The sequence below is a fragment of the Grammomys surdaster genome, unplaced genomic scaffold (assembly GCF_004785775.1).
Source record: "Grammomys surdaster isolate TR1022 unplaced genomic scaffold, NIH_TR_1.0 194, whole genome shotgun sequence".
Taxonomy (NCBI): Eukaryota; Metazoa; Chordata; class Mammalia; order Rodentia; family Muridae; genus Grammomys; species Grammomys surdaster.
Window position 1 is genome coordinate 478,433 of NW_021604639.1, and position 22,346 is coordinate 500,778.

The following is a 22,346-nucleotide window of genomic DNA, read 5'->3' on the forward strand; positions in this document are numbered from 1 at the left end:
AAGTCTCATTGACACATCTTCAAGGACCACTTCAACTTTGTAACTTTTTTCCAATTCCTTGAAAAAAATGATCAATCTCCTTGTTTCTCTCCTCTCCTTGTTTTCCTCAGGAAATGAGATTTGACCAACCAAACTCCACTCGAACAGCTTGTATTAAATCATTACTGGCATGTATCCTCTTAATATGTGGTTATTCTTTCCAGTATGTAGCCTCTCAGTAATATCCAGGGCCAAAGCTCTGGACTTGAATTTCTTTTCTCTTTATTATTATCCTTATTGTTATTCTTTGACAGTGCCATATTTTTATTAGTGAATATTGGTTGGCTTTATTCCCTGCAACCCTCTCTCATTTCCCACATTCACCCAATAAAACTCCTCTTCCCAACTAAAGCTCCCTCTGACTTTGACAAATGTGTGTGTGTGTGTGTGTGTGTGTGTGTGTGTGTGTGTGTGACTCAGTTTACTCATGAACATGAATTGTGGCTTATTTCCTGGAAAACAGGAAACTTACCAGTGCATATATCACTGAAGAATATAACACCTCCTTCCCCAGCATCCATTAACTGACCATACAACCTCAGTAAGAGAGGTAAAACCTCTCCCATGCATGCCTAGGAGTGCCTCTCCCATGCATGATGGATGCCCATCTCAGTTTTGTACCAGTGAACATAGCTACAATGAGTTCTTGAGTGCAAATGCTCTCTTGTCCAGAATACACTGTCTGACAGTTCTTCTCTCTATGCTCTGGCTCTTACATTCCTATTGTCTGCTATGCTACTGATATTTCCTGATTCTTGGCAGGGGCTGGTGTGACATAGATACATGTGTAGGACTGAGCATTCAACAATGAATGACAATTTGAGACATTGCAACAATAACTCAGGATTCAAGGGGGAATGACATAATTAAAGCAGTCATTTTGTGTTTGATACATAGAAAACTGGTAAACTTTAGGGCTTTGGGTGACATTAGAGCACCTAGTGGCACCATATTAGTATACCAGTGTAACTCTATTCTGTAAAGAATGACTTGTCTCCTTCTGAAAGACAAATAAAAAGCTAACCAGCCATACTACTTTGAGGAATTGTTTATTAAGGGTAATTTTAAAACATAACTTATCCTTTTTTATTGTAGAATTTACATATTTTGGAAAATGGAAAATTTGAGAGAAAAATAAAGATTTATAAATGTATTATTCACTTTTGAAGTTATCCAGACAAATTATTTCTGAGGTTTTATTGAAACTCTCTGTTGTCAGCCCACATGCTTGCGTCAATTGTCAATTAACTTCTTCTCTGACTATGCTATGCATGAGAAATTGTGTGTTTATGTATGTGTATGTGTACTTGTATTCATGTGACTTTGTGTATGTTTGTTGTGTGCATGCATGCATTTGAGTGTGTATTTCTTTGTGTATGTTTATGTGTGTACAGGTTTCCGTGTCTTGGTCCTTGTGTGTATTTGTATGTAATTATTCTCCTGACCTCAATCTTTCTCAGAGTTCTGTAAATAATGCTTTCTCTTGTATGTATATTTACACATAGCATGCCCATGAGCAATATCCTCTTTCTAGTGCTCTTCCCACTAATTTGTTGTCCCTTAGACAGTCCTAAGAGTGTTCTTGGAATATAGAATCTAAATTTTACCAAGTCCCATGCATAAGAAATGTAATGGATGGAATCTTATTCTTCAAAGTCTGATCAAAAGTCCAAGAATATTGGCATCTTCTGAGTTTGCTAGAAATCCAAAACCTTCATTCTTAAACAGGGTTTGAATTGTGTCTACCAAAAATCATATGCTGAGGACCAGAAGTACTACATGATACAGCTTTATTTGGAGATTGCATACTTTCAGAGGTAATCTAGAAAAATTAGTTCATTAGGATGAACCCAGTGCATTTTTAAAGGGAAAGTTTCAACAGAGACACACATAGAAGGAGGGCAACTGTCTATAAGCCCTCTGATGAAATGCAGAAAAATCTTTTGAATCTGCATTTCTAGTCTCCAAAGCTGTTGTTATAGTTTCTTTCTTTTAAGCCAGTTATAACTTTTACAACACTTTGCTATAGCAGCTCTGGCAAACTTACAGAGCTCCAGAGGGCTATGAGTCTTCATCTTCATGTTAGAACAACGCCAGGTGTGTTTCATGCTTCTTAAAGTTTGAGAACTTGGTGTTAAAATATTTTCAAAATTAAGAAAATTTTGCTCAATTAGTCATCAGTAATAACTATGATTTACTGTGTTATCTCTTAACCTGGTTACCTGTTGCAATTACTGCAGAACACATTCAAATAATATGAATGTGAGAGGAGCAGTTGGTGCATTTGAAGTAGAAACACTTGAAGATGAGTCTCAGTAGCAACAAGTTTCTCATAAGGACTAACTAGGCAGTCAGAGATGGAAACTACTGACTTGTTTAATTGAAACATTCTGTGTTATGTAGGCTCTGTCTGGGTGTGGTGAGTCTGAGCTTTAACCTTGACTGCCTGCTCCCCATATGTTTGTTCCTGTCCTTAGATGGTTTCCTTCAATGTCACAAAACTTCCACTAGGAGCAATAATGGCTGCAGGCTTCTTCAGTCACCTCCAGGGGAAAAGGAAGGAGCTTTGTTTTTGTAGGCCAGTATTTACTTAATACACTTCTTACCTCTGATCTAGGCCTGTGCACCCCTAAGTGTTAAGACATTTGTGTCTGGTTTGCATGCTCATTCACAAATCAGTAAAGCCAGGCATCCTTTAATGCTCTCAGAGCAATTGATTCCCATTTCTGAAACCACAGATAGCATCTCCTTTTGACTAGAAACAGAGAACAATTAACAGGATAAATGGTAGTCGTGATAGAAGATGACTCCTTCTGAGGTGAAGGTATCATAAACACAAAGGAAAGCAGGCTGGTTCAAATCCTGTATGGAGATGATCTGTGGGACTGCTGGCTCCCTGTCTCAACCAGAGAAGTGGAACATGCATTTCTGACTTAACCTTATATTTTTACTTTCATACAATTATAATTTGATGGAAAAACATCCTATGTCATTTCACAAGTATCATTGTAAATTTCTATCTCTTCATTATGTGCATATTATATTTAACCAATAATCGCCTAGCTAACAGTCTGAGGAATGTGTAGATGTAGTTTTAGTCAATAGTCTACTAGTGAACTCTCTGAGGAACATTTGTATGTCAAGGGTGACCAAAAAGTGAACTCAATAAAGGAAATTACAGTTACTTGCCAAGCAGAAGAGTAACAATTAAAACCACAAACCCCAAGAATGGATAAACCAGGCAAAAGCAATGCTTCAAGAAGAAAGGGTTTTTCAAGATCAGTGGGAGATACAGAGCAGACAAATAAGAGACAAGGAGAAAAGTGATGGAGCTTCAAGATGGCAGAGAGACAGGGAAGGAGGGGAGGAGGCAGTGAGACTCTGGGGATGGGGCTGGAAGTAATCAAAGTGCATTATATACGTGTATGACGATGTCACAGGGAATCCTTTTGTATATAGTCAATAGATTCTAATAATGAATACTTCCTGAAGTTACTGGAATGAAAGAAAAAATTTTTTAATAGAATATGAACCCAGCCATCGCCCCAACTTTCCCTTTGGGTACACCTGCTGCTTCTTTAGCTGTCAGACAGTGGGGTGTGTGACTCCATTCATAGCTACTTGGAGCTGCAGCCTCCACCTACACAGCATACTGCAGATGGGATCCAGAGCTGCTCAGAAGTCAGGAACCTCAGATAACAGGTGCCATGCATGAGCAAGGCCATTCAGGAATTGGCCACTAGGGAATTGGCAATGGGATGGACCCATGCTTGAAAGGGAGGAGCTAGACATGAGCTGAAATATGTGGGAATTGAGTGCTTAGAAGTGAGCCTCTATGACTCTGCCTATGATTCACTTATCCTTATCTAAGTTGGTACTATCCGCCAAGGCCTTCACCCAGCTGATACTGTGTTCTGAAAGATATCTGTACCCCACTGAGCACTCACACTCCGGTGTCATCCTTTTCCCCATGTCCTGCCTTTTTGTGTTTATAACCCCTGTGTGAATAAGTAAACATTACGATTTGATTTAAAAATAAATTAAAAAAAGAAATGAAAGTGATCAAATTACATTATACATCTGTATGAAAATGACACAGTAATATTCATTATTTTGTGTATAAATATTATATACTTATAGAAAAAATAAAAAAAGATTGAAGGTTAATAATGTATTCACTGTCCAAAGTTTTGTGATTAATAATACTACATGTGGCATGGCTTCCCCTGCTAAACTCAGCCTCACGTGATTCATTTGCCTGATACTATGACCTCATCCCCACAAACACTCCTGTTATCCCAACTATTGGGTATTATTTTCTCTTTGGTTGTCATTGCAAAGTATGAAGGACAGGCTGGCATATCCATGAGTTGGATGTCCGTGTTTGTTGGAAACTCAGAATGCAAATAAATTACTAAGAAATAAAAAAACAACAAAAACAAACAAACAAAAGAAAACAAACAAACAAACAAAAAAAGAAGTGCGCCTCTATAGAGTCAGGCTGCTCCAGAGCCAAGTATGTACTGCTAAAATGGCCACTCCCTGAGACCATCTATCAGTCCTCACTTGCCTCACTGAGTTTACTGCTTAGCCTGTCTACATGCTGCTATCACTGCTATTATAGGTTTCCTACCTCCACTGTACTCCTGAGTCTGTCCACACTGCCAGCTCTACTCAGTGCTGTTCTTCTCTCTGTGGAGTGTTCAAAATGGCTAGAACTAGCATGTGGATAATCTGCCTGTCAAGTTGATTTCTTCTTTGCTTAAAGGCAGCAAGAAAAAAATTGAACAGCATCTAACTATGAGGTCAAATGACATCATCGACAGAGTCTTTTATTACTTATAGGAAAATGAGTATAAAAATAGTGCTGACAACATAGAGCATATTGTTTATAACAGCAGTGAGTTGAGCAATATTTAATACCTGCTCAGTGCTTACTGAGAGGCAATTGTCCTTTATCTGTTCCATAACCAGAGAAAGTTTGAAGAATATTGTTTCAAATATCAATAAACTTGATAACTATAAAATCAGTATATTTTATAATAGCAATTGTTTATTATCATTTCTAATATTCCTTATTAACCACAATGTTGAGACTATACCATTCTTGACTTAAATTTTTATTTATAGAATACAAACAATATATCCCGGTCCCTGTCTGAGTCAGTGTTCTATTTCTGTGAAGAGACACCATGACCATGACAGCTCTTATTTTTTAACTCAGGCTTTCTTACAATTCAGAGATTTAGTCTGTTATGGTGCAAAGCATGGTGGCAGGCTGGCAGATGAGGTGATGGAGAGGTAGCTGAGAGTTCTACATCTGGACTCTACAGGCAACAGGAAGGGAGATACCCTGGGCCTAGCTTGAACATTAAAATTCTCAAAATGTTAGAAGTCTACAGAATTGACGTTACAAACATTTCTGCATTAAGGTTCATTTTGATTAGAGACCTATCTGCTCCTAACAGCTTCCTGTCTTGAATTCTAAGAAGAAATTGAGTGTCTTTGGGGTTACTCCAGTTGTGGTGAGACAGCCGCTAGGCAAGAATTGCCTCTTTTCATCTACAGACAAATTATTGTCCTGAAAAGGACACACTTGAAGAATAGTCGACTGATTATATCTGCCAAGACAGAGTAATCAGCCCTTAATAATTCTGCATCACTAGTTCTGTCAGATGCTCCTAGACCAGAAGGCTGAAGATTGGATGCTCCAACGTTTTGTAGTATAGGGACTGTCCAGGTGTTCAGTGGTCTCTATAAATTGACTAAGTTTTAGAAGCTATGCTTTGTGTTTCCCATAATTTCAGTTAATTCAGTCATTCTGGATTTCTGATGGGGTTGAAGACTTATAGTCTCATAGCCAATCCCAGCTATTTACTCTGAGAGAAAAGACTTGAGAGGATGGTTTTCAGCTGACATTCATTCTAAAGCCAAGAAAAAAGCCAGGTTCAGAACTAAGTCTTTTAGTTAGGAGAGATGACAGAGGTTCTGGTTAGTCAACAAAATGATGGACTGGGTATTAGGTCTATCTTGTACCTTACTGATAAAAATTTGTATAGTTATGCTCTAATTGTATTTTGAGAGAAATGTTTTATCTTAACAGGATGGGTGATATGTACGAGGAGCTAAGGTGGGAGGAGTAAGGAGAGGAAAAGGAGGAATAAGGAGAAGAGGAGGAGCTAGGAGATGAGGGGCGGGGAGGAACATGGTGGTGTGTCTCTGCCAGTCAAAGATAGTTGGTATATCTAGGTTGGGTATTGGTTTCACTTCTGATTGTAAGGGCATCTTGTTATTGAGCATTACAAAACCTATAAAGCCTTTGGTTAACATTTAAAAAAAGAAAAGAAAGAAAGAAAAAGAAAAAATAAACCTCAAAGCCCACCCCTGGTGACAGACGTCTTCCATTAAGACCACAGCTATTTCAACAACACCACACCTCCAAATAGTGTCTCTCCACAAGCATTCAATTATATGAGCCTGCAAGGGTGGGAGGGTTGGGGGAGGGGCATTCTTATTCAAACTACCACAGTAGAATAAAACACCAAAGATTAGTTAGTCTTAGAAAGAAATAAGAACTGATTCCTTGATAATCTAATCCCAAGGAGCCTGCACTGGTCAAGGCTTTCTTTATATGGCATCTCACAGCAGGGACAGAAGCACAAGTTTTAGGGAACAGGCAGGTAAGAGTAGACCAAATTAAACACATAGTGATTTTGCTCTCATGTTAGCATTAACTCAATAGTGAATGCTGTGCCCTACTGACTTAATCATCTCTTAGCTTCTATCTTTAAATACTGTTGAATTGTTAACTCATAAACTTTAAGAGACTCATCCAAACCATGACATCATCCTAAAAGGATTCGTAGAGGAAGTGCAGGAGGAAGGGGGATAAAATAGGGGATCTCTGGGTGGGGGGGAATGGGGAAAGGGGAAAACATCTGAAATGTAATAAAATATCCAGTAAAAATTAATTTAAAGAAAATAAAGTTGATTGATAGATAGATAGATAGATAGATAGATAGATAGATAGATAGATAGATAGATAGATTCACAGAGAAAAGTAGATACATAGATGATAGAGTGATAGGTAAATGAGAGAAAGAAAGAGAAGTTATGAGATCCTCCAAAATCACAGAGAATTCTTACAAGTACAGAATTATGAAAATTTCTACTCACAATTTATAACATTTTGCAAAATATTAGGGCAACAAAACAAAAAATAAATAAAATTATTTTACTCTGAAAAAGGGGATTTATAAACTCACATATAAATGGTTAATATGCTGATTAAGCTTTTCTATATCTTAGGGCTTTAGTGCTTAACTATGAGTTATAGTTTGCTCAAATTTATAGTTGTTTTTTAATTTCCATTGTCAAACAACTTTAGAATTTTTAAATGATTTTTGTGGTTTTCTAGAATTTATTTTTTCATTCATTCTGATTTTTGTTTCTTTGTGGATAACTTTTTATGTTTTTACGTGGAGAGTTGTGGACTTATATGTAATTAAAATATTAACAAAAATATTTTTTCTTGGGGGTGTTTGTATTGATTTATTTTTAGAGTAGAGGATTTACTTGTGAAGAGGCAAGTGTTGAGAATTTCAGCTTCCAGAGAGATAGAATTAACATGTTTTTCTTTTCCTGAGTCCAGCAAAAATCCTGGACATTTATATAAAATAAACGTTAAGTGTAAAGAGTGACTGGCTTAGGAACTTGGGCACAAAAATAATAACACAGTGGTGAATTATTTTGATTTTTCTCTTTTCTTTTTGAAAAGTGATATTTATATTTATTCTTTGAAAAATGTGTATCTTGATCATGTGTATTCCCTTCCCCCACAAACTTCACTCAGCCCTGACTCCAATATATCTCCTTTCCAGTTACGTGTCTTTAAAGAGTAGCTCAGAGTCCAATCCGTATGGGCATTTGTGTGAGGCCATCCAGTGGGGCCTGGGGACGCTGCCAGTGTCACCATACTTGAAATGAAAAGTGACTTTCCTTCCCTCAACAGCCTACAACTGCCAACTTCTCTTCAATTAGAGATGGAGCCTCAGAATCCCTGTTCATTCCTGTTTGGCTTCAGTGTGTAGGACCACGGCCATGGTGCGCTCCCATATCTTACAGCCATATCATGTCTCCATGACATCTCACAGAACTCTTCCTCATTTTCCAGTTCTTGCATTCTTTCTTCCCACTTTTGAATGATGAGCCTGGCCCAGGGCTGTAAGAGGGAGGTTAACATAGGTCTTCCATAACTTGAACCTGAACACTCGCAGTCACTTATTCTCAGTACTTTGACCAGTTCTGGGTCTCCTCATCAATCATAGTTCACTGTAAAAAGAAGCTTCTCTGCTCAAGGCACCCTGTAGTTATCTTAGGGAAAAGAGGCATCATGCAATACTACCAATCTATCAGGCAAAATGTGCCATTGAGAAATAGTAGCTACACTGTCTGTCATGGCAGAACCAACTGCTTCCCAAGTGGATTTGAGATCTTCACAGGAAGGAATTTATATCTGGTATTGTAAAGCTAGTTTTGCTTATGTATCCTAGACTTTGGAACTGAGGAAGCTAGCAGCCAATAAACACTAACAACTCATAGAGAATAAAAATCTTAGGCAAAGTAGAGTCTAGTAAGGCAAAAGACCCTCAGAAATAACTGCTACATTTTAGACAGATGACTGAGAAAATTGGAATCTCACTGAATTAATCAGTGCTACCTAAGATTTAGGTTCTTTTCACATACATTATCTGCAAACCTCTAGCATGAGTGTTGGGATATTCCTCTTGTGTCTGCTTTCTCTTGTAGGGGAATACATCCAGAAGGCTCTCATAAGATAACTAGCATATGCTAACACTATGTCTTAAGATGTCCCAGGCTCCAGGGATATGAAGCAATACACTTTCTTTATATACTTCCCTGTCTGTACAATCTATATATATTTACCCAGGAGAAACAAGGTCATCCTTTGTGGTGTCAGTGGAGACAGCACGCGGAACAACAAAAATAGCCTTTGTCCTTTTAATTCACAAAGTATGTATTGGGGGAATTATGCCAATAGAAAAGCTATTCTGATGGACTATACATAGTAAGATCCCTCTGATATGTACAGTCTTGAAATAATAGGGCCATATATGGAGGCTAGATTAGTGGTGTTTAGAGTTTAAGAAGGTAGCAGCAGTAAGAAAGAATACATAAATAAAGGCAACATGAATGAGTGTGTCATTCTGCAAATGTGGTTATGAGATGTATCTTGGCTATATCACACAGTACTCCAAGTGTGAGACTCAACTGTAGCTTTCTGAGAAGTTCCTACAAGGGAAGTAAGGAAAATATCACAAGTGTTATCTGCCTTGTTTCTTACAACTACATAAGAATCAATGTCTACCATGAAGTAACTGATTTCAAAAACAAAAACAAAACCCTAAACAAATCTGTAATTTTAGCAGTACTTTATATGCAATAAAATGTACTTCTTTATGTGGGCAATATAAGTAAGTACTGATAAATATACACAGCTGTAAGATACCACTATGTTTAAGACAGAAAACAAATTTCATCCCTGAACAAAGTTCTCCCATTCCCCTTAATACTTTGTCTTTGCTATCGCAGATTGTAGAACTCTGCCTCCTATCATGAAAAGTAATCTGTCTTTCCTACAATCTTATTGTTCACTTTTCAATTGTATACTTAGCTCTCTACCCAGATTAGGAACATATTCTTTAGTAATAAGCCCCTAGTTTTCTTCTGTTTATCTTCTTGTTGTTTTTTTTTTAACTTGGAAGTTTTCAGATTAAAATTTTGGATTTCTGTCCCACATATTTGTTCTTTCTCAAATAATTCATTTTATTCTATCATGTATAATGATAAAAATTTTCACCCTTCCCATATAAATCACAAATTCAGTGTTCTGTGCTGATGCCCTTGTTTCTGTCACCAACTTAGATTCCTGTGCTGTCTTGTTCTGAATCCCCCCAGAAGATGACCTTAGGCCCTGCTTCCCACAATGCTCGCTTTGCATCTTTCCTCCAACCACTAAGTCACTTCCTGTACTGAAACCTTGCCTCAAAGCCACATTTCCTTCTTTTTATTTATGAAGGAAACTCTGTGCAGAGTTTTGTGTTTCTCCTTAAAGGAACCATGTAAAGCTGAAAAGAATTATATAATCGTAAAATGTAAAATGTATATGTCTGAAGTAAAACATATCCATGGAGAGTATACAATTCATAAACTTCCTTTATAGAAATATAATACTTAATAACTATGAAAGTAGTAACTATATTACATTTCTTCTTCTTCTTCTTCTTCTTCTTCTTCTTCTTCTTCTTCTTCTTCTTCTTCTCATCCTCCTCCTCCTCCTCCTCCTCTTCTTTCTTTCTTTCTTTCTTTCTTTCTTTTTTTTATACAAAACCAGTCTCTCAGATGAAAATGCCCGTGCGTTAGAGATGACTGTATGTTTTTGGGCCTTAAGTTATGTGGATTATCAATTTACTCTCTTAGAGAAGTTGTTTCTCTTTCAACTTTAAAGAGTTTTTGCTATTGTAAGCCATAATACAGATATCCAGCAATCTCTTCTACTTGTTAGACTCAGTTCCTGTGAAAGTTACTTAAAGTGATGACAGTGAACCACTTCAATGATACAAACAATAAGAACCAGTTGTGTCTTTTTAACATTTTAAGAATATTTTTAAGGAACAGTCAAAAAGCTGAAAATATGAGAATATTCTATTTTTTAAAATTTTGTCATTCTGAAAGTACTTGATGCTGTTTCTTCTTTACAAGAGTGAGTGTTAAGGATTGACTTCATAAAATAGGGACAATTTGGCGATAGCACATAATCTACAGAAACATCCATTACTTTTTAAAGGAAGTGCCTATTTCAGTCTTTTGCCTAATCTAATCTAATCTAATCTAATCTAATCTAATCTAATCTAATCTAATCTAATCTAATCTAATCTAATCTAATCTAATCTAACCCAATCTAATCCAAATCTAACCCTTTACTTCCAAGAGGTATAGCTGACCGTCTTCTTAAGGAAGAAGTTTGTGAAAGATAGAAAAGACCTTTCAGTTGAGAAGAACATATTGGCTACATTTTGTTTATCCTATGTTCTCTCACTCTTCCTCCCCCTTCTCCTCTTCCTCCCAGTCGCTCTACCCCACTCTCTCCCTATGCCTTTTACCCTCTCCCTTTTTCCTTTCCCCTCTCCCCTTTCCCCTTTCTCCCTGTGGAAGTACTCTGGTAGGTACAGAAAACTTCATGAAAACCCAGGGCAGTTGTGAACTATTTGACCCCCATGGAAATTACTAGTATCTAAAAGAGAATGATTTGGATGAAGACCTGATATTGTGGCCTCAGAATGTACACATGTGCTTCTAAAAAAGATCAATCTGGTCTATGGGAAAAGCAACTGAAAAAATATTAGTTGAATTAGATAAGGAGAATTCCAACAGGCTGACTTTTTTGTTTTTGAGAACAAGCATAGGCATTTTATAGTGTAAGGTAGTAGGGCTCTTGAGTGCAAGTATTTCACTCCAACTGCACACGGTAGTAATGAGTTAACCCCACGAACAGTGCAATAAAGAAAACACTAATTTGGTTTTTTTTCCTTTCTCACCACTTTCTGTTCCGTGTATTCATTTTATTTTATTTATATGTATTTATTTTTATTTTTAAATCAAATTGTAATTTTTACTTATTCACACAGGGGTTATAAACACAAAAACACAGGATGTGGGGAAGGGAATGACACCGGAGCGTGGGTGTTCCGGGGTGGGCTATAGATGTCTTTCAGAACAGGGTATCGGCTGGGTACAAGAATTGGTTTTCAACCTCTCCATAGTTGTCAACCCTACTTCTCCCATCTTGAGACCATTAATTGAGTTATTTTTGCTTATTTCTTTTGGTCCTGGGCCTTAAAGAGTCTGACTAACTTTGTGAAACAACATAGATAATTTGGTAGCAAAACCTATTCAGATACATTATCATAAGTTAGCTATGGAGGACCACGAGACTCAAGATGAGATTGTTACCCTATCCAGGGTTTTCTCAAAACCCATCTTCACCCAACCTAAAAGAGGGGACTTCTACCCCTAGACCAAGCAGAGAGGGGTCACCCAGAACCCCCTCTGACTGGCGATCTGAATTCTTGCTTAGGCTGCGAGGCTAAGCACTGCAAGGAAGTATAAATAAAAGTTAAAAATATCTCTCTGGGTTCCCTGAGTGACAAGCCTGACTGCATAGGGGTTGATGTCAAAAGTATCCCCTCTCCAAGAAAAAGACACTGGGATGGGTATTGCCCTCATGCCTCATTGGACAATGACAGGGGGACCAGAGCCATTACAAGGTCCCCTTCAATTACTGGAGGTCAGGCCTCTATCCCCGCCTTCACAAGATTAGAATCACCACAGCCCTTCTATACTTAGAGAAGGGAGGAGATGTCAGGGGCAGCCCTGCTTATACACTGAAGGCCTAAAATCAGCCATAGGCCTAAAATCAGCAATAGGCCTGTCATACATGAATGCTAACACCAAGTCTTGGGTCTCTGTGGAAAAACATTGAAACAGATGGCTATAAGCTAATGTAAACAGGCAGCTTTTGTTGAAATTTTCCAGCCTGAGTAGTCATAGACCTTGCAAATAGGTATCCTTGGTAGATAGTACCAACTTAGATAAGGACAATTGAATCATAGGCAGAGTCATAGTGACCTGTCCCCTGAACCTTCAGGCTGACTTTTTAAAAGAGAAATGTGTAGTCTGGGTGGATGATTCAGCAGTTAATTCAAGTAAGAGATGGGGAGTACAGATCTTTAGAATCTATGTAAACACTGGTTTGGCATGGTGGTCTACCTGTAACTCCAGCCTTTAAAGACAGAGTTGGGATACTCGGAACAAGATAGAAAGCAAGATAAGAAATATAGGCAAGTTTTTGGTTTGATTGGAGACCCTGCTTCAAAGAGTAAAGTAAAAGAATGACCAAGGAAGATTCCTGATATCAACCTTGGGATAGCACAAGCATGTATACAGACATATTCCCAGATACTTGCAAATAGGGATATATGCATGTGCACACTACATACATATAAACATGAAAAGAAGGAGAAAGAATAACTGATACAAGGATAGATTTTAAAAATCCACATGGCACTGAATGAAAATATGTATTGGTGATTTTAAACAGTAGAGTATAGGAAAGTCAAATTAATAGTATAAAAGACAGAAGATGAAGTGTGCATTATTCAAAACCTTTCTGTTGCTAGCTTTAGATGTAACCTAGGTACATGGTATAACAGAGTTATATCTCCATCTTGAGAAACAATTTTTTTAAAAATCTAGTCCATTTGAAAGGTAGAGAATGGTGCTTGTACACTAGAACCATGCTGTTTCAACAATAAAGTTGAAAGGAAACCTGTTCTCCTGCTAAATATGAGTATTTAATTATGTTTCTAGAGACTCTTCTAAGAGAACTAAATATATTATCTAATACATGGATAAAATACATATTGCTGATTTGCATATATGTTCACATGTGCAAAACCCATTGTGAACATAGTATAGAATGAATCTTTAAATCTGAATGTTGGTTTGACTATATACCTGTGTTCTTATACCTAGGAACCCACCAGATTGCTATATGAACAAGTGAACACTCAGTGGACTATAGCAGTGGTTCTCAACCTGTGGGTTACAACCCCCAAAGACTATTGGAAAACACAGATGTTTACATAGCAATTCATAACAATAACAAAATTACAGTTATGAAATGAGAATTCATAAATGGTAGTAACAAAAATAATTTTGTTTTGGAGGGTCAGCACAACATGAGGAACTGTATTGAAGGATCACAGAGTTAGGAAGGTTGAGAACCACTGTGTTATGGTAATGTGGTGCTTGTAATATAGCCAATGGATAGGATGTAGTTTTCCTTTTGATCTGTAGAAATTTGCTCATTGAAAGACTGGCTTGCGTGATTTACTTGTAAATCACATACAAGCTCTTTTAGTAACTTGAACATATAATGAACAAATGGGATATAAAAAAATGAAATATATTAATAGTGTCAAATTAACCTACAATTTAATGGCTTAAAACAAAATATATCCATTATCTTTCACAGTTCTATGAGTCCCAAATTCAGAATCAACTTCACCAGGTAACTTGATCTTGCTATTTCTTTTGAGTTTGATGTTAGGGGTGGGCCTGCTCTATAGTGGTCTGGAAGTTCAGTGAGGGCTTCAGGATCTTCTTCTAAAATGGCAGCAGACACCATGATCAGTTTTCAGTCTTCTCTGATACCCCTCTCTATAGGGAATGATGACTGTCTTCCCTGGAGCGTACAACTCAATTGTCAAAGCTGAAGCTGTAATACCTTTAATGATCTGATTGCAGAGGCTGCACCATGACTTCTGCTATACTCCATTGATCACACAGGCCAGTCCTATTAATTATCAGAAGAGTTAACACAAGAACATAGGTAGTATGAAACAAGTGTTCCTGGCTATACTCTTAAGAGACTGGCTCCACACAGGATATACTTAAATACTGCCACCATTTTCTCCCTGCATGATACAACATTGGGTTTTGGTGGTTATAATGGTGCTTTTTTTTGTATTATGTTTCCTATCTATGAGTAGGCATAAATAAATATATAATGTAGGAAAGAATAGCCTTGATCTAAAGATACAATTATCTTTCAAATAACTCCACCCCTCATCACCAGAAAACTCCCATTGAATGACCTCCTATCCAAAGAGAAAGTGCTCCACAAGTAAGCCATGAACAGAAATTCTTGCTTCCATTTCCTAAATATGTGTGTGTGTGTGTGTGTGTGTGTGTGTGTGTGTGTGTATAAAAGAGAAGGGGGAAAGAATGAGAGAGAGAGAGAGAGAGAGAGAGAGAGAGAGAGAGAGAGAGAGAGAGAGAGAAGAAGAAGAAGAAGAAGAAGAAGAAGAAGAAGAAGAAGAAGAACCAGACATCACTGAATGCTTCTTTATAAAACCGTAAAATCTCACTACAGAGACAAACAATATAAGTTGTTTTTCCAGGAGTGAGCTGTCCGGATAGTTTATCTATGTGAGACAGGGGACTGCTTGCCTGTGACACCTCACTTTAGAATGGATACTTTGTAATTTCAGCTAGCTTTTTTTTTTCTGACATGAAGAGAGCACAAGTTTGATTCAGTTAACCTCAATTGTAATCACATTGAGTTTCTTTCCCAAGACCTTTAAGAGTATGTTGGCCACTTTCGTAAATGTGATAGATGAAACATCTATCACAAAATTAAGTAAATCAGTGTAGTCAACTGAATGACTTGGTAGCTGCCTAGGTTTCCTTGTAGTATTCCAGACAAGGACTGCAATTAAAGAGGATGTCAGTGATCCCATGCTGCTCTGCAGGGTTCAGGCTCTTGGGATTGCTATATACATGTACCCCATGTTGTGAAGGTAGACATGTCTCCACAATGTATATAATGACTGCATATATCTTGACTCTGCATTCTCTGCATTAAAGAACATTTCTAGCATCTATCCTGCTGTGAACAAAGTCTTATTTATCAGATCTGAAGACAGGTGAAATCTGTTTTGAAGAAACCTAGAATCAGATTTTTGATTAAGATTTTTTTGTGTTCTAGTCTACTGCTCCATTCCTAACTGGCAGAGATGAGCACCCCTAAACTGAGGATTAAAACTAAGACATCATGTCTTCCATAATGGAATTTGCAAAGAAGTCAATAATCTTAGAACCACCTTTCATAGGACAGTATGGCAAGGCTATAACCTACCACACAAAACTTCATTTTGTCAGCCTCTTCAATGAAGTGAGTCCTTATGAGCAATGAGTAGTATTCTGTTCAGCTTTGCCCACTGTGTTCCTCATTTAATGGCTTGGCTCCATTTGGCTGCTAAAAGCAAGTCACTTCTCTGGCATAGGCAATGGAAGATAACTGGTGATGCAATAATAATCCATTGCTACTGGGAAATGTTTGACAGAAAAGTCCAGATGTTAACAGAGAGTTGAGTCCAAGACCAGACTTGAAAATAAGATTGGCCTTACAGAATTCTCCTCCAACCTTTCAACTTACATTTGCCATATTGATTTTGAACCCTTTAGTCAGTTCAGTATTCTTCCATCATGGGAATTTCATATTGACAATGACTTAACAAAGAACAGTTGCCTATTATGGTATTTTATGGGATTATGAAGAGATGTGCTATTTTTTTTAAAAGGCAATGCTACGAAGATATGCACCACTATCTTAAATTAAATGGTTAGAATAAAGAAAACATAATGTCACATTTTGGACTGTAGATTTTTAAGGAACAAGTCCATATGAGATCATATCTTTTTAATCTTCACCAAAGTATATTTTTACGGAGAAATGCAATCCTTTTACTAAGACATAATAAAAAGAAAGGATTTATAGCCAGAATCACCTAAATAAATAGGAATTCTTAAAGAGTTTGGTAAAAAATGGATTTGGACTTTTTTTAAAAAAAATTAAAGTCAGCTGTTTAACACTTGCAAAAGATTCAGGATATATTAATTACATTCAATAAGTGTTAACTTTTTTAAAACAGAAAAATTCAGACACAGAAAAAAAAAATCCTGAACAGTAAATGTTAGCATGTGAGAATCTCTCTTTGGCATATTCATGAGTGTTACTTAAAAGTCTGTCTGAGGCTCATTAGGCCATTTAAAATCACAGGTCTATCCATATGTAGACCAAATGTTTAAGAAAAGGTTGCATGCACACAAAAGAAGTTCAAGAAAAATAAAATGCCTCATAGCTTTGCCTTGAAAGTTTCAGGGTACATTCTATTGTCAAAACGTAATTATACTCTGCCTTCTACTCTTGAACTTTTAGAGAAAAAAAAATCCATATCATACACTGGTGTAATCCCAGTCTTCAGAAAGCTTTAAAGTAATTTGTAATTGAGAGCCACATAGTTTCCTTTTTAAATTTTCTGTTCCTTTTTTGATTGTGTGGCTATGTTTATGAAATCCAAGTCTGGCATGTATGGGCAGTGTAGCTATGGTCATTCTATATAACTAGCACTATTGATCTATTGGAGTGTTACAATGGATCAATAGAGTGTCTGTGTAAGACAATATTAAGTAATGAGATGAAGCTCCATGTCCAGTTTATTATCTTGTCTCCTTTACCATTTAAGTGATCCATGCTTACCATATAGGCACTTTCTCTAAATTGGAGCAAAAAGGAAAAATAGATGCAAACATATTTCTACTAGCAAAAGACAACAGTGGGATGATAACTTCAAAATATCCAGATGTTCTTCTAAATGAGCTTTAGATATTGAGAACCTGGAGGAGGTTCGTAATGTGAAATGAAGAGTTGACCTTGACTATTCCAGGAAGACTGACTCTACAGTCATTCACGAACATTGCAGTATCTCTTATAATAAACAGATTAGCATTTACAAATAACTTATACACATTTCTCTCAATACTTTAAATCTCCCAGATTACTTATATACATAATATTGTGTAAATGGTAATTGTTCCAAATGAATGATAACAAGAAAGACATTTATATGTTTGATTCAATATAATTTTTCATCTAAGTATTTCTCATTTGTGATTGTTGGCTGGTTGAAAGCAGGATGCTGATGGTGGCACCAAGGATCCAGGGGTGTAGTCATATCTTTTTGTTCCTGTTTTCTAGAGTCAGTTCCTGGAACTGACTACCGAACTACTGGAGTGAAAAGAGTGTACTTTGTGTGCTTATGTGTCTGGTTGCCTCTAGAAAACTTCAGAATGTGGCCTGGTAAGCAGAAATACCAAAGCACAAAGTACAGCTAGAGAGAAGAGACATTCAACCCTATCTCTCCAAATTCTGAGGAAAGAAGAGATACCAAATATTCAGCTAATCACCAATGGCCAATAATTCAGTAAAACTTATGTAGTGAGATTCCCTAATAACTTAAAGGAGCTGGGTTCCTTTGAGTGTTTGAATTACTGAACAGATAGGACACATGGAGCCTGATGTGCCCAGGAGGACAGGGAAGTTTTGCCTCCTTACTCACACCTTGTCTATATCTTTCCCATAAGGTTATTCACTTATATTTACTGTACTTTCTTTTAACTGTAAACTCTAAATATCAGAACTCACCATGGTGACTAATTTATAACTAGTTAGCCAAAGGACAGGTACCAAACTGCAGCTTATGACTGTCATTTAAATTGGGTGTCGTCGTGGGGATTGGGTCTTTAACCTGTGGGATCTGGTACTGTTTTCAGATAGCTAGTATCAGAACCAAATAAAGGGAAACATGTGGCAAGACATCTATTTGATTTTTCTTGGATATTTAGTGTTTGGAGCAAGGTCCCTGTCTTTGTTAGGGGTTTCTATTGCTGTGAAGAGACACCTTGATCACAGAAACTCTATAAATGAAAATATTTAATTTGGGCTGGTTTTCATGGTTTCATGGTTTTCATGGACAGTTTTCATGGTTTAGTCCGTTATTGTAATGGTGGGAAGCATGGACGCATGCAGGCAGACATGATGCTGGAGAGATAGCTGAAGAGTTCTACATTTTGATCTAAAGGGAGCAGAAATGAAAGTGATACTAGGCCTCCCTTGAGCATCTGGGACTTCATAGCCTGCTCTTACATTGGCCGACTTCCTCCAACAAGGCCACATCTACTCGGACAAGGCCCCACCCACTCAGACAAGGCTACATTTCCTAATAGTGCCACATTCCCTATGGGCCAAGCTTTCAAACACATTTGCTTATGGTGGTCATTTCTATGCACACAACCACAGTCTGAAAAACATCTGGTTTCAGAAATATTAGATTGATTTTTGTATGACAGCACAGAAATGCTTAATTTCTTATCTCTGTAGATTACTTAGAAAACTAGAGCAGAAGCCAATTTTTTAACTCTTTTTAAGAGGATAGATGAAAGTTACGTTTGCCTTTCCCTACCTTGAAAATAATTTTATTCCTTATTTTTCATGAATGTGACTCTGAACTCTCTTTGTCTTGTTTCATTTTAGTCTTTTGGTGTCATGAGAAGGAAAGGATTTATGTGAACTTTGGAGGGGTAACGTGTACTATGAACACAGAAAAGGGGCAATTCTATCTCTATTCTTCCAGTAAGTTGACCCTATATCATGTTACTCTGTGAGATAAAAATATTTGGATTTGTAATTTGTCGATTTGCTCTTTTTGCTTTAAACTTAGATTTTTTCTTCAGATGAGTTTTCTGCTGGAGAAAGCATTGGAGATTTCTTCAGTAAATAAAAATTTCATATAATGACTGTCAGCTTTTATTCATATGAATGAATCCCAAGGAGCTTTTATATTCTAGTTATTTTTTTAAGTTATCAAGGCTATTTTCCTATCTGTTGCCTGACAGTGTGGATGAAGATTCTGTGAAAGCATATCTAGCCCTGAAATGTCTACTTGTTACTACAGAACTGGCAATTAGAGTGGGAGATTCTTTGATATTTACAGCTCTGCTGAGCACAACCTCTTGTTTGTCCAGGGCTCAGTAGTTAAGTCTGAGCCTGTGCTCTGATCTAGGTCCTTACAATGATTTAAATTCCATCGTAGAATGTTCTCAGTTGTATTTAGGGTCTTGTATTCATTTATTTAGCCTAATAACTGACACTTTCGGACCTAGCCACTTAAGAAGAAACTTCATAAGAGGATGGAAGATAAGGCAGTCTATATTATTAAAAGCTTTCTACTGTTTAGGAAACACAAAACACCATGAGTTTAGTGGCTTAAAACTGCACAAGCACATTATCTAACAGTTTCAGAAATTAAAAGATTGACATGGATCCCAGCAAGCTAAAAGTTAAGTGTACCAGACTCCTTTTCTTGCTTATTTAGGTTGGTGGCAGATTCAGCCCATTGTGGTTACAAGATCATGCAAAGCATAATGTTTTGTTTTCCTATTCTGTCTTCCTGTTATACAATTTCGAGACTTGGCATGATAAAAAAAAGTTCTTTATTTTTCCACTACTTGTTTTATTTTTTTGGAAGTAATATCTCATAGTTTAGCCTTCTATATAGACAAGGCTGGTTGAGATTTGAGACTATTTTCCTGTGTCTGTCTCTAGAGTGTTGGGATTATACGTGCACAGATCATGCCTGGGGTTGTTTTTCAATTGGATTGTCATGTGGCCCATGTCATCTGACCTCTCGAGTTCCTACTGTGGTGCCATTCTAACTCTTCACCTGTTATCATTTCCTCAGTTGAAACTGTCTGAGGACTGAATCTTTCCCAGAGGTGTCTTTCTGGGTATCTTTTTCTTTTCCCAGGTTAGTTTAGTATTCATGGGTGATCCAGTCTGTATATTTTCCTGTTTTTTTTCTCTCTCTGTGTGTGTCTCTATCTCTATCTCTATCTATCTATCTATCTATCTATCTATCTATCTATCTATCTATCTATCTAGTCTACAGTTCCATTTTAGTCTACAGTTTCATTTTAAAACACACGTATAGAATGTCACATCCTCACATTCTATTGTTACATGTTTTCTTTTTATGCATTTTTATATGGATGTGCCATGATACATGATGCTACAGATCATACATGATGATACAGATTGGTTCTAGATCTGAAAGTTTAGACTCAAGCTGGTTGCATGATTAAGGTATGGGGAAAACATTAGTAGGGAGAGGTTAGGAATTTAAGATTATAGGTGGTTATTGAAACAATGGCCCATTCTTTCCAGATCCTTTTCAATTCCAAGCTATTAGGATATAAATGGTTTTTCTTCTAAAAGTGCTCCTAGTCATCACAGGCCTAAAGTGATAAACAAGTAAACATGGATTGATGCTTATGAAACAATGACCCAGAATAAATATATTGCTGTTTTGTTTGTTTGTTTGTTTGTTTGTTTTACAGAGACATAAAGATAACACCATTGAGCAAGTGTCTTAGGGATAGTTTACACCATACCTTTTTGGTCCTGTGTTGCCTGGTTGTCTTGCTTAATGTTGTCTCTGTTCTCATTTCCCATACAGTGTGATGTAGGGGATCAAAGCATGGGCTTTGGATTCACATTTAATGAATGTAAAACTGGAGATAGCACTTGGTAGCTTATGAATTTGAGCAAGTTGCTTAGTCTTCCTCCTCCTCCTCCTCCTCCTCCTCCTCCTCCTCCTCCTCCTTCTTCTTCTTCTTCATAAGGTCTCTCTGTGAAGCTTTGGCTATCTTGGAATTCATGATGTAGGCTAAGATAGCCTTAAACTTACATAGATCGGATGCTTCTGTTGCTTTTTCTACTAGTGCTGGGATTAAAGGTATGCACTACCATGCCAGGCTTAAGTTTCTTAGTAACTAAGTTACTTTAGTTTCCTTATAGAAAAATGAGAATAGTAATAGTACTTAACATAATATACTTGTGATTATCAAATAAAATAAGTATTTTAAACTATTTTAATTTTAATTTAAAAAAACCTGCTTAGCGCTGTTCTTTGAAAATAGAAAGAGCACAGTGGTTATTGATATTTTAAAATATGGTCCTCAGAATTGAGAAACTCACTGGAACCATTGTATGAGCAGCAGCTGTGCTCAGTACCTTTTAAAAGTGGGCTGGTAAGGGTTAGCCTAGCAACTGGGGCCTCTATCAGTTCCCACATACTTCTTAGTCTGATCAGCTATGTAGAGGGAAAATTATATAGATCTTTGATGGCCTGGTTTCTGTAAGCCACATGAGAAACTGGGGCTATGGGATCTCATGTGTGACATGCAGATTTTCATTTAATTTTCTTCTTTTCTGCATAAAATATGTAACTTTGCCCTCTGTTATGGACCTGTGAGTTTTCCTTGTTGAATGAAATATCACTTTTACTCTCAGCTATGAGTGTTGTTCTAAAGTCCATAGCTTTGATTTCAACATTTCCTGAAAGCTGGATGAAGAACATCCAACGTTCCCAAAACATGAGCCAATGCTCATGTTTTCACTAGGCCTTGCCCTATATTCTCGAATTTCTCTTTTCTAAGCTTTAACTAGTTCCTATCCACTGAATCTTCTGACCCACCATTTCTTCTTTTTATTATTGTCTAATCACTTCAGAATGTTTGATTTGTGAGATATTATGGGTGCTGTACAGATGTACTTGTTCTTGGGAAGGACCTGGCTTAGATTCCCAACGCATGTAAGGTGGCTTATAGCTATCTGCATCTCCAATTTTGGGAGACTGGTGCCATCTTCTGACATTTATGACCACCAGACAAGCACATAGTATATATGCATGCATCCAGGTAAACACACATACATGTAAAATAAACAGATCAAAAAGAGAGAAACATACAAATAGAGACAGACA

The 22,346-nt window shown here is 37.0% G+C and overlaps 1 protein-coding gene across 1 annotated transcript in view; it reads left to right on the forward strand.

The window, feature by feature from the left end:
• Positions 1-22,346, forward strand: part of LOC114623159 (succinate--hydroxymethylglutarate CoA-transferase) — a 638,590-nt gene that overhangs the window by 451,277 nt on the left and 164,967 nt on the right. Inside the window, exon 7 of the mRNA XM_028769852.1 lies at positions 14,156-14,191. Within this exon, the coding sequence (XP_028625685.1) occupies positions 14,156-14,191 (36 nt within the window). The remainder of the gene's footprint in view (positions 1-14,155; positions 14,192-22,346) is intronic.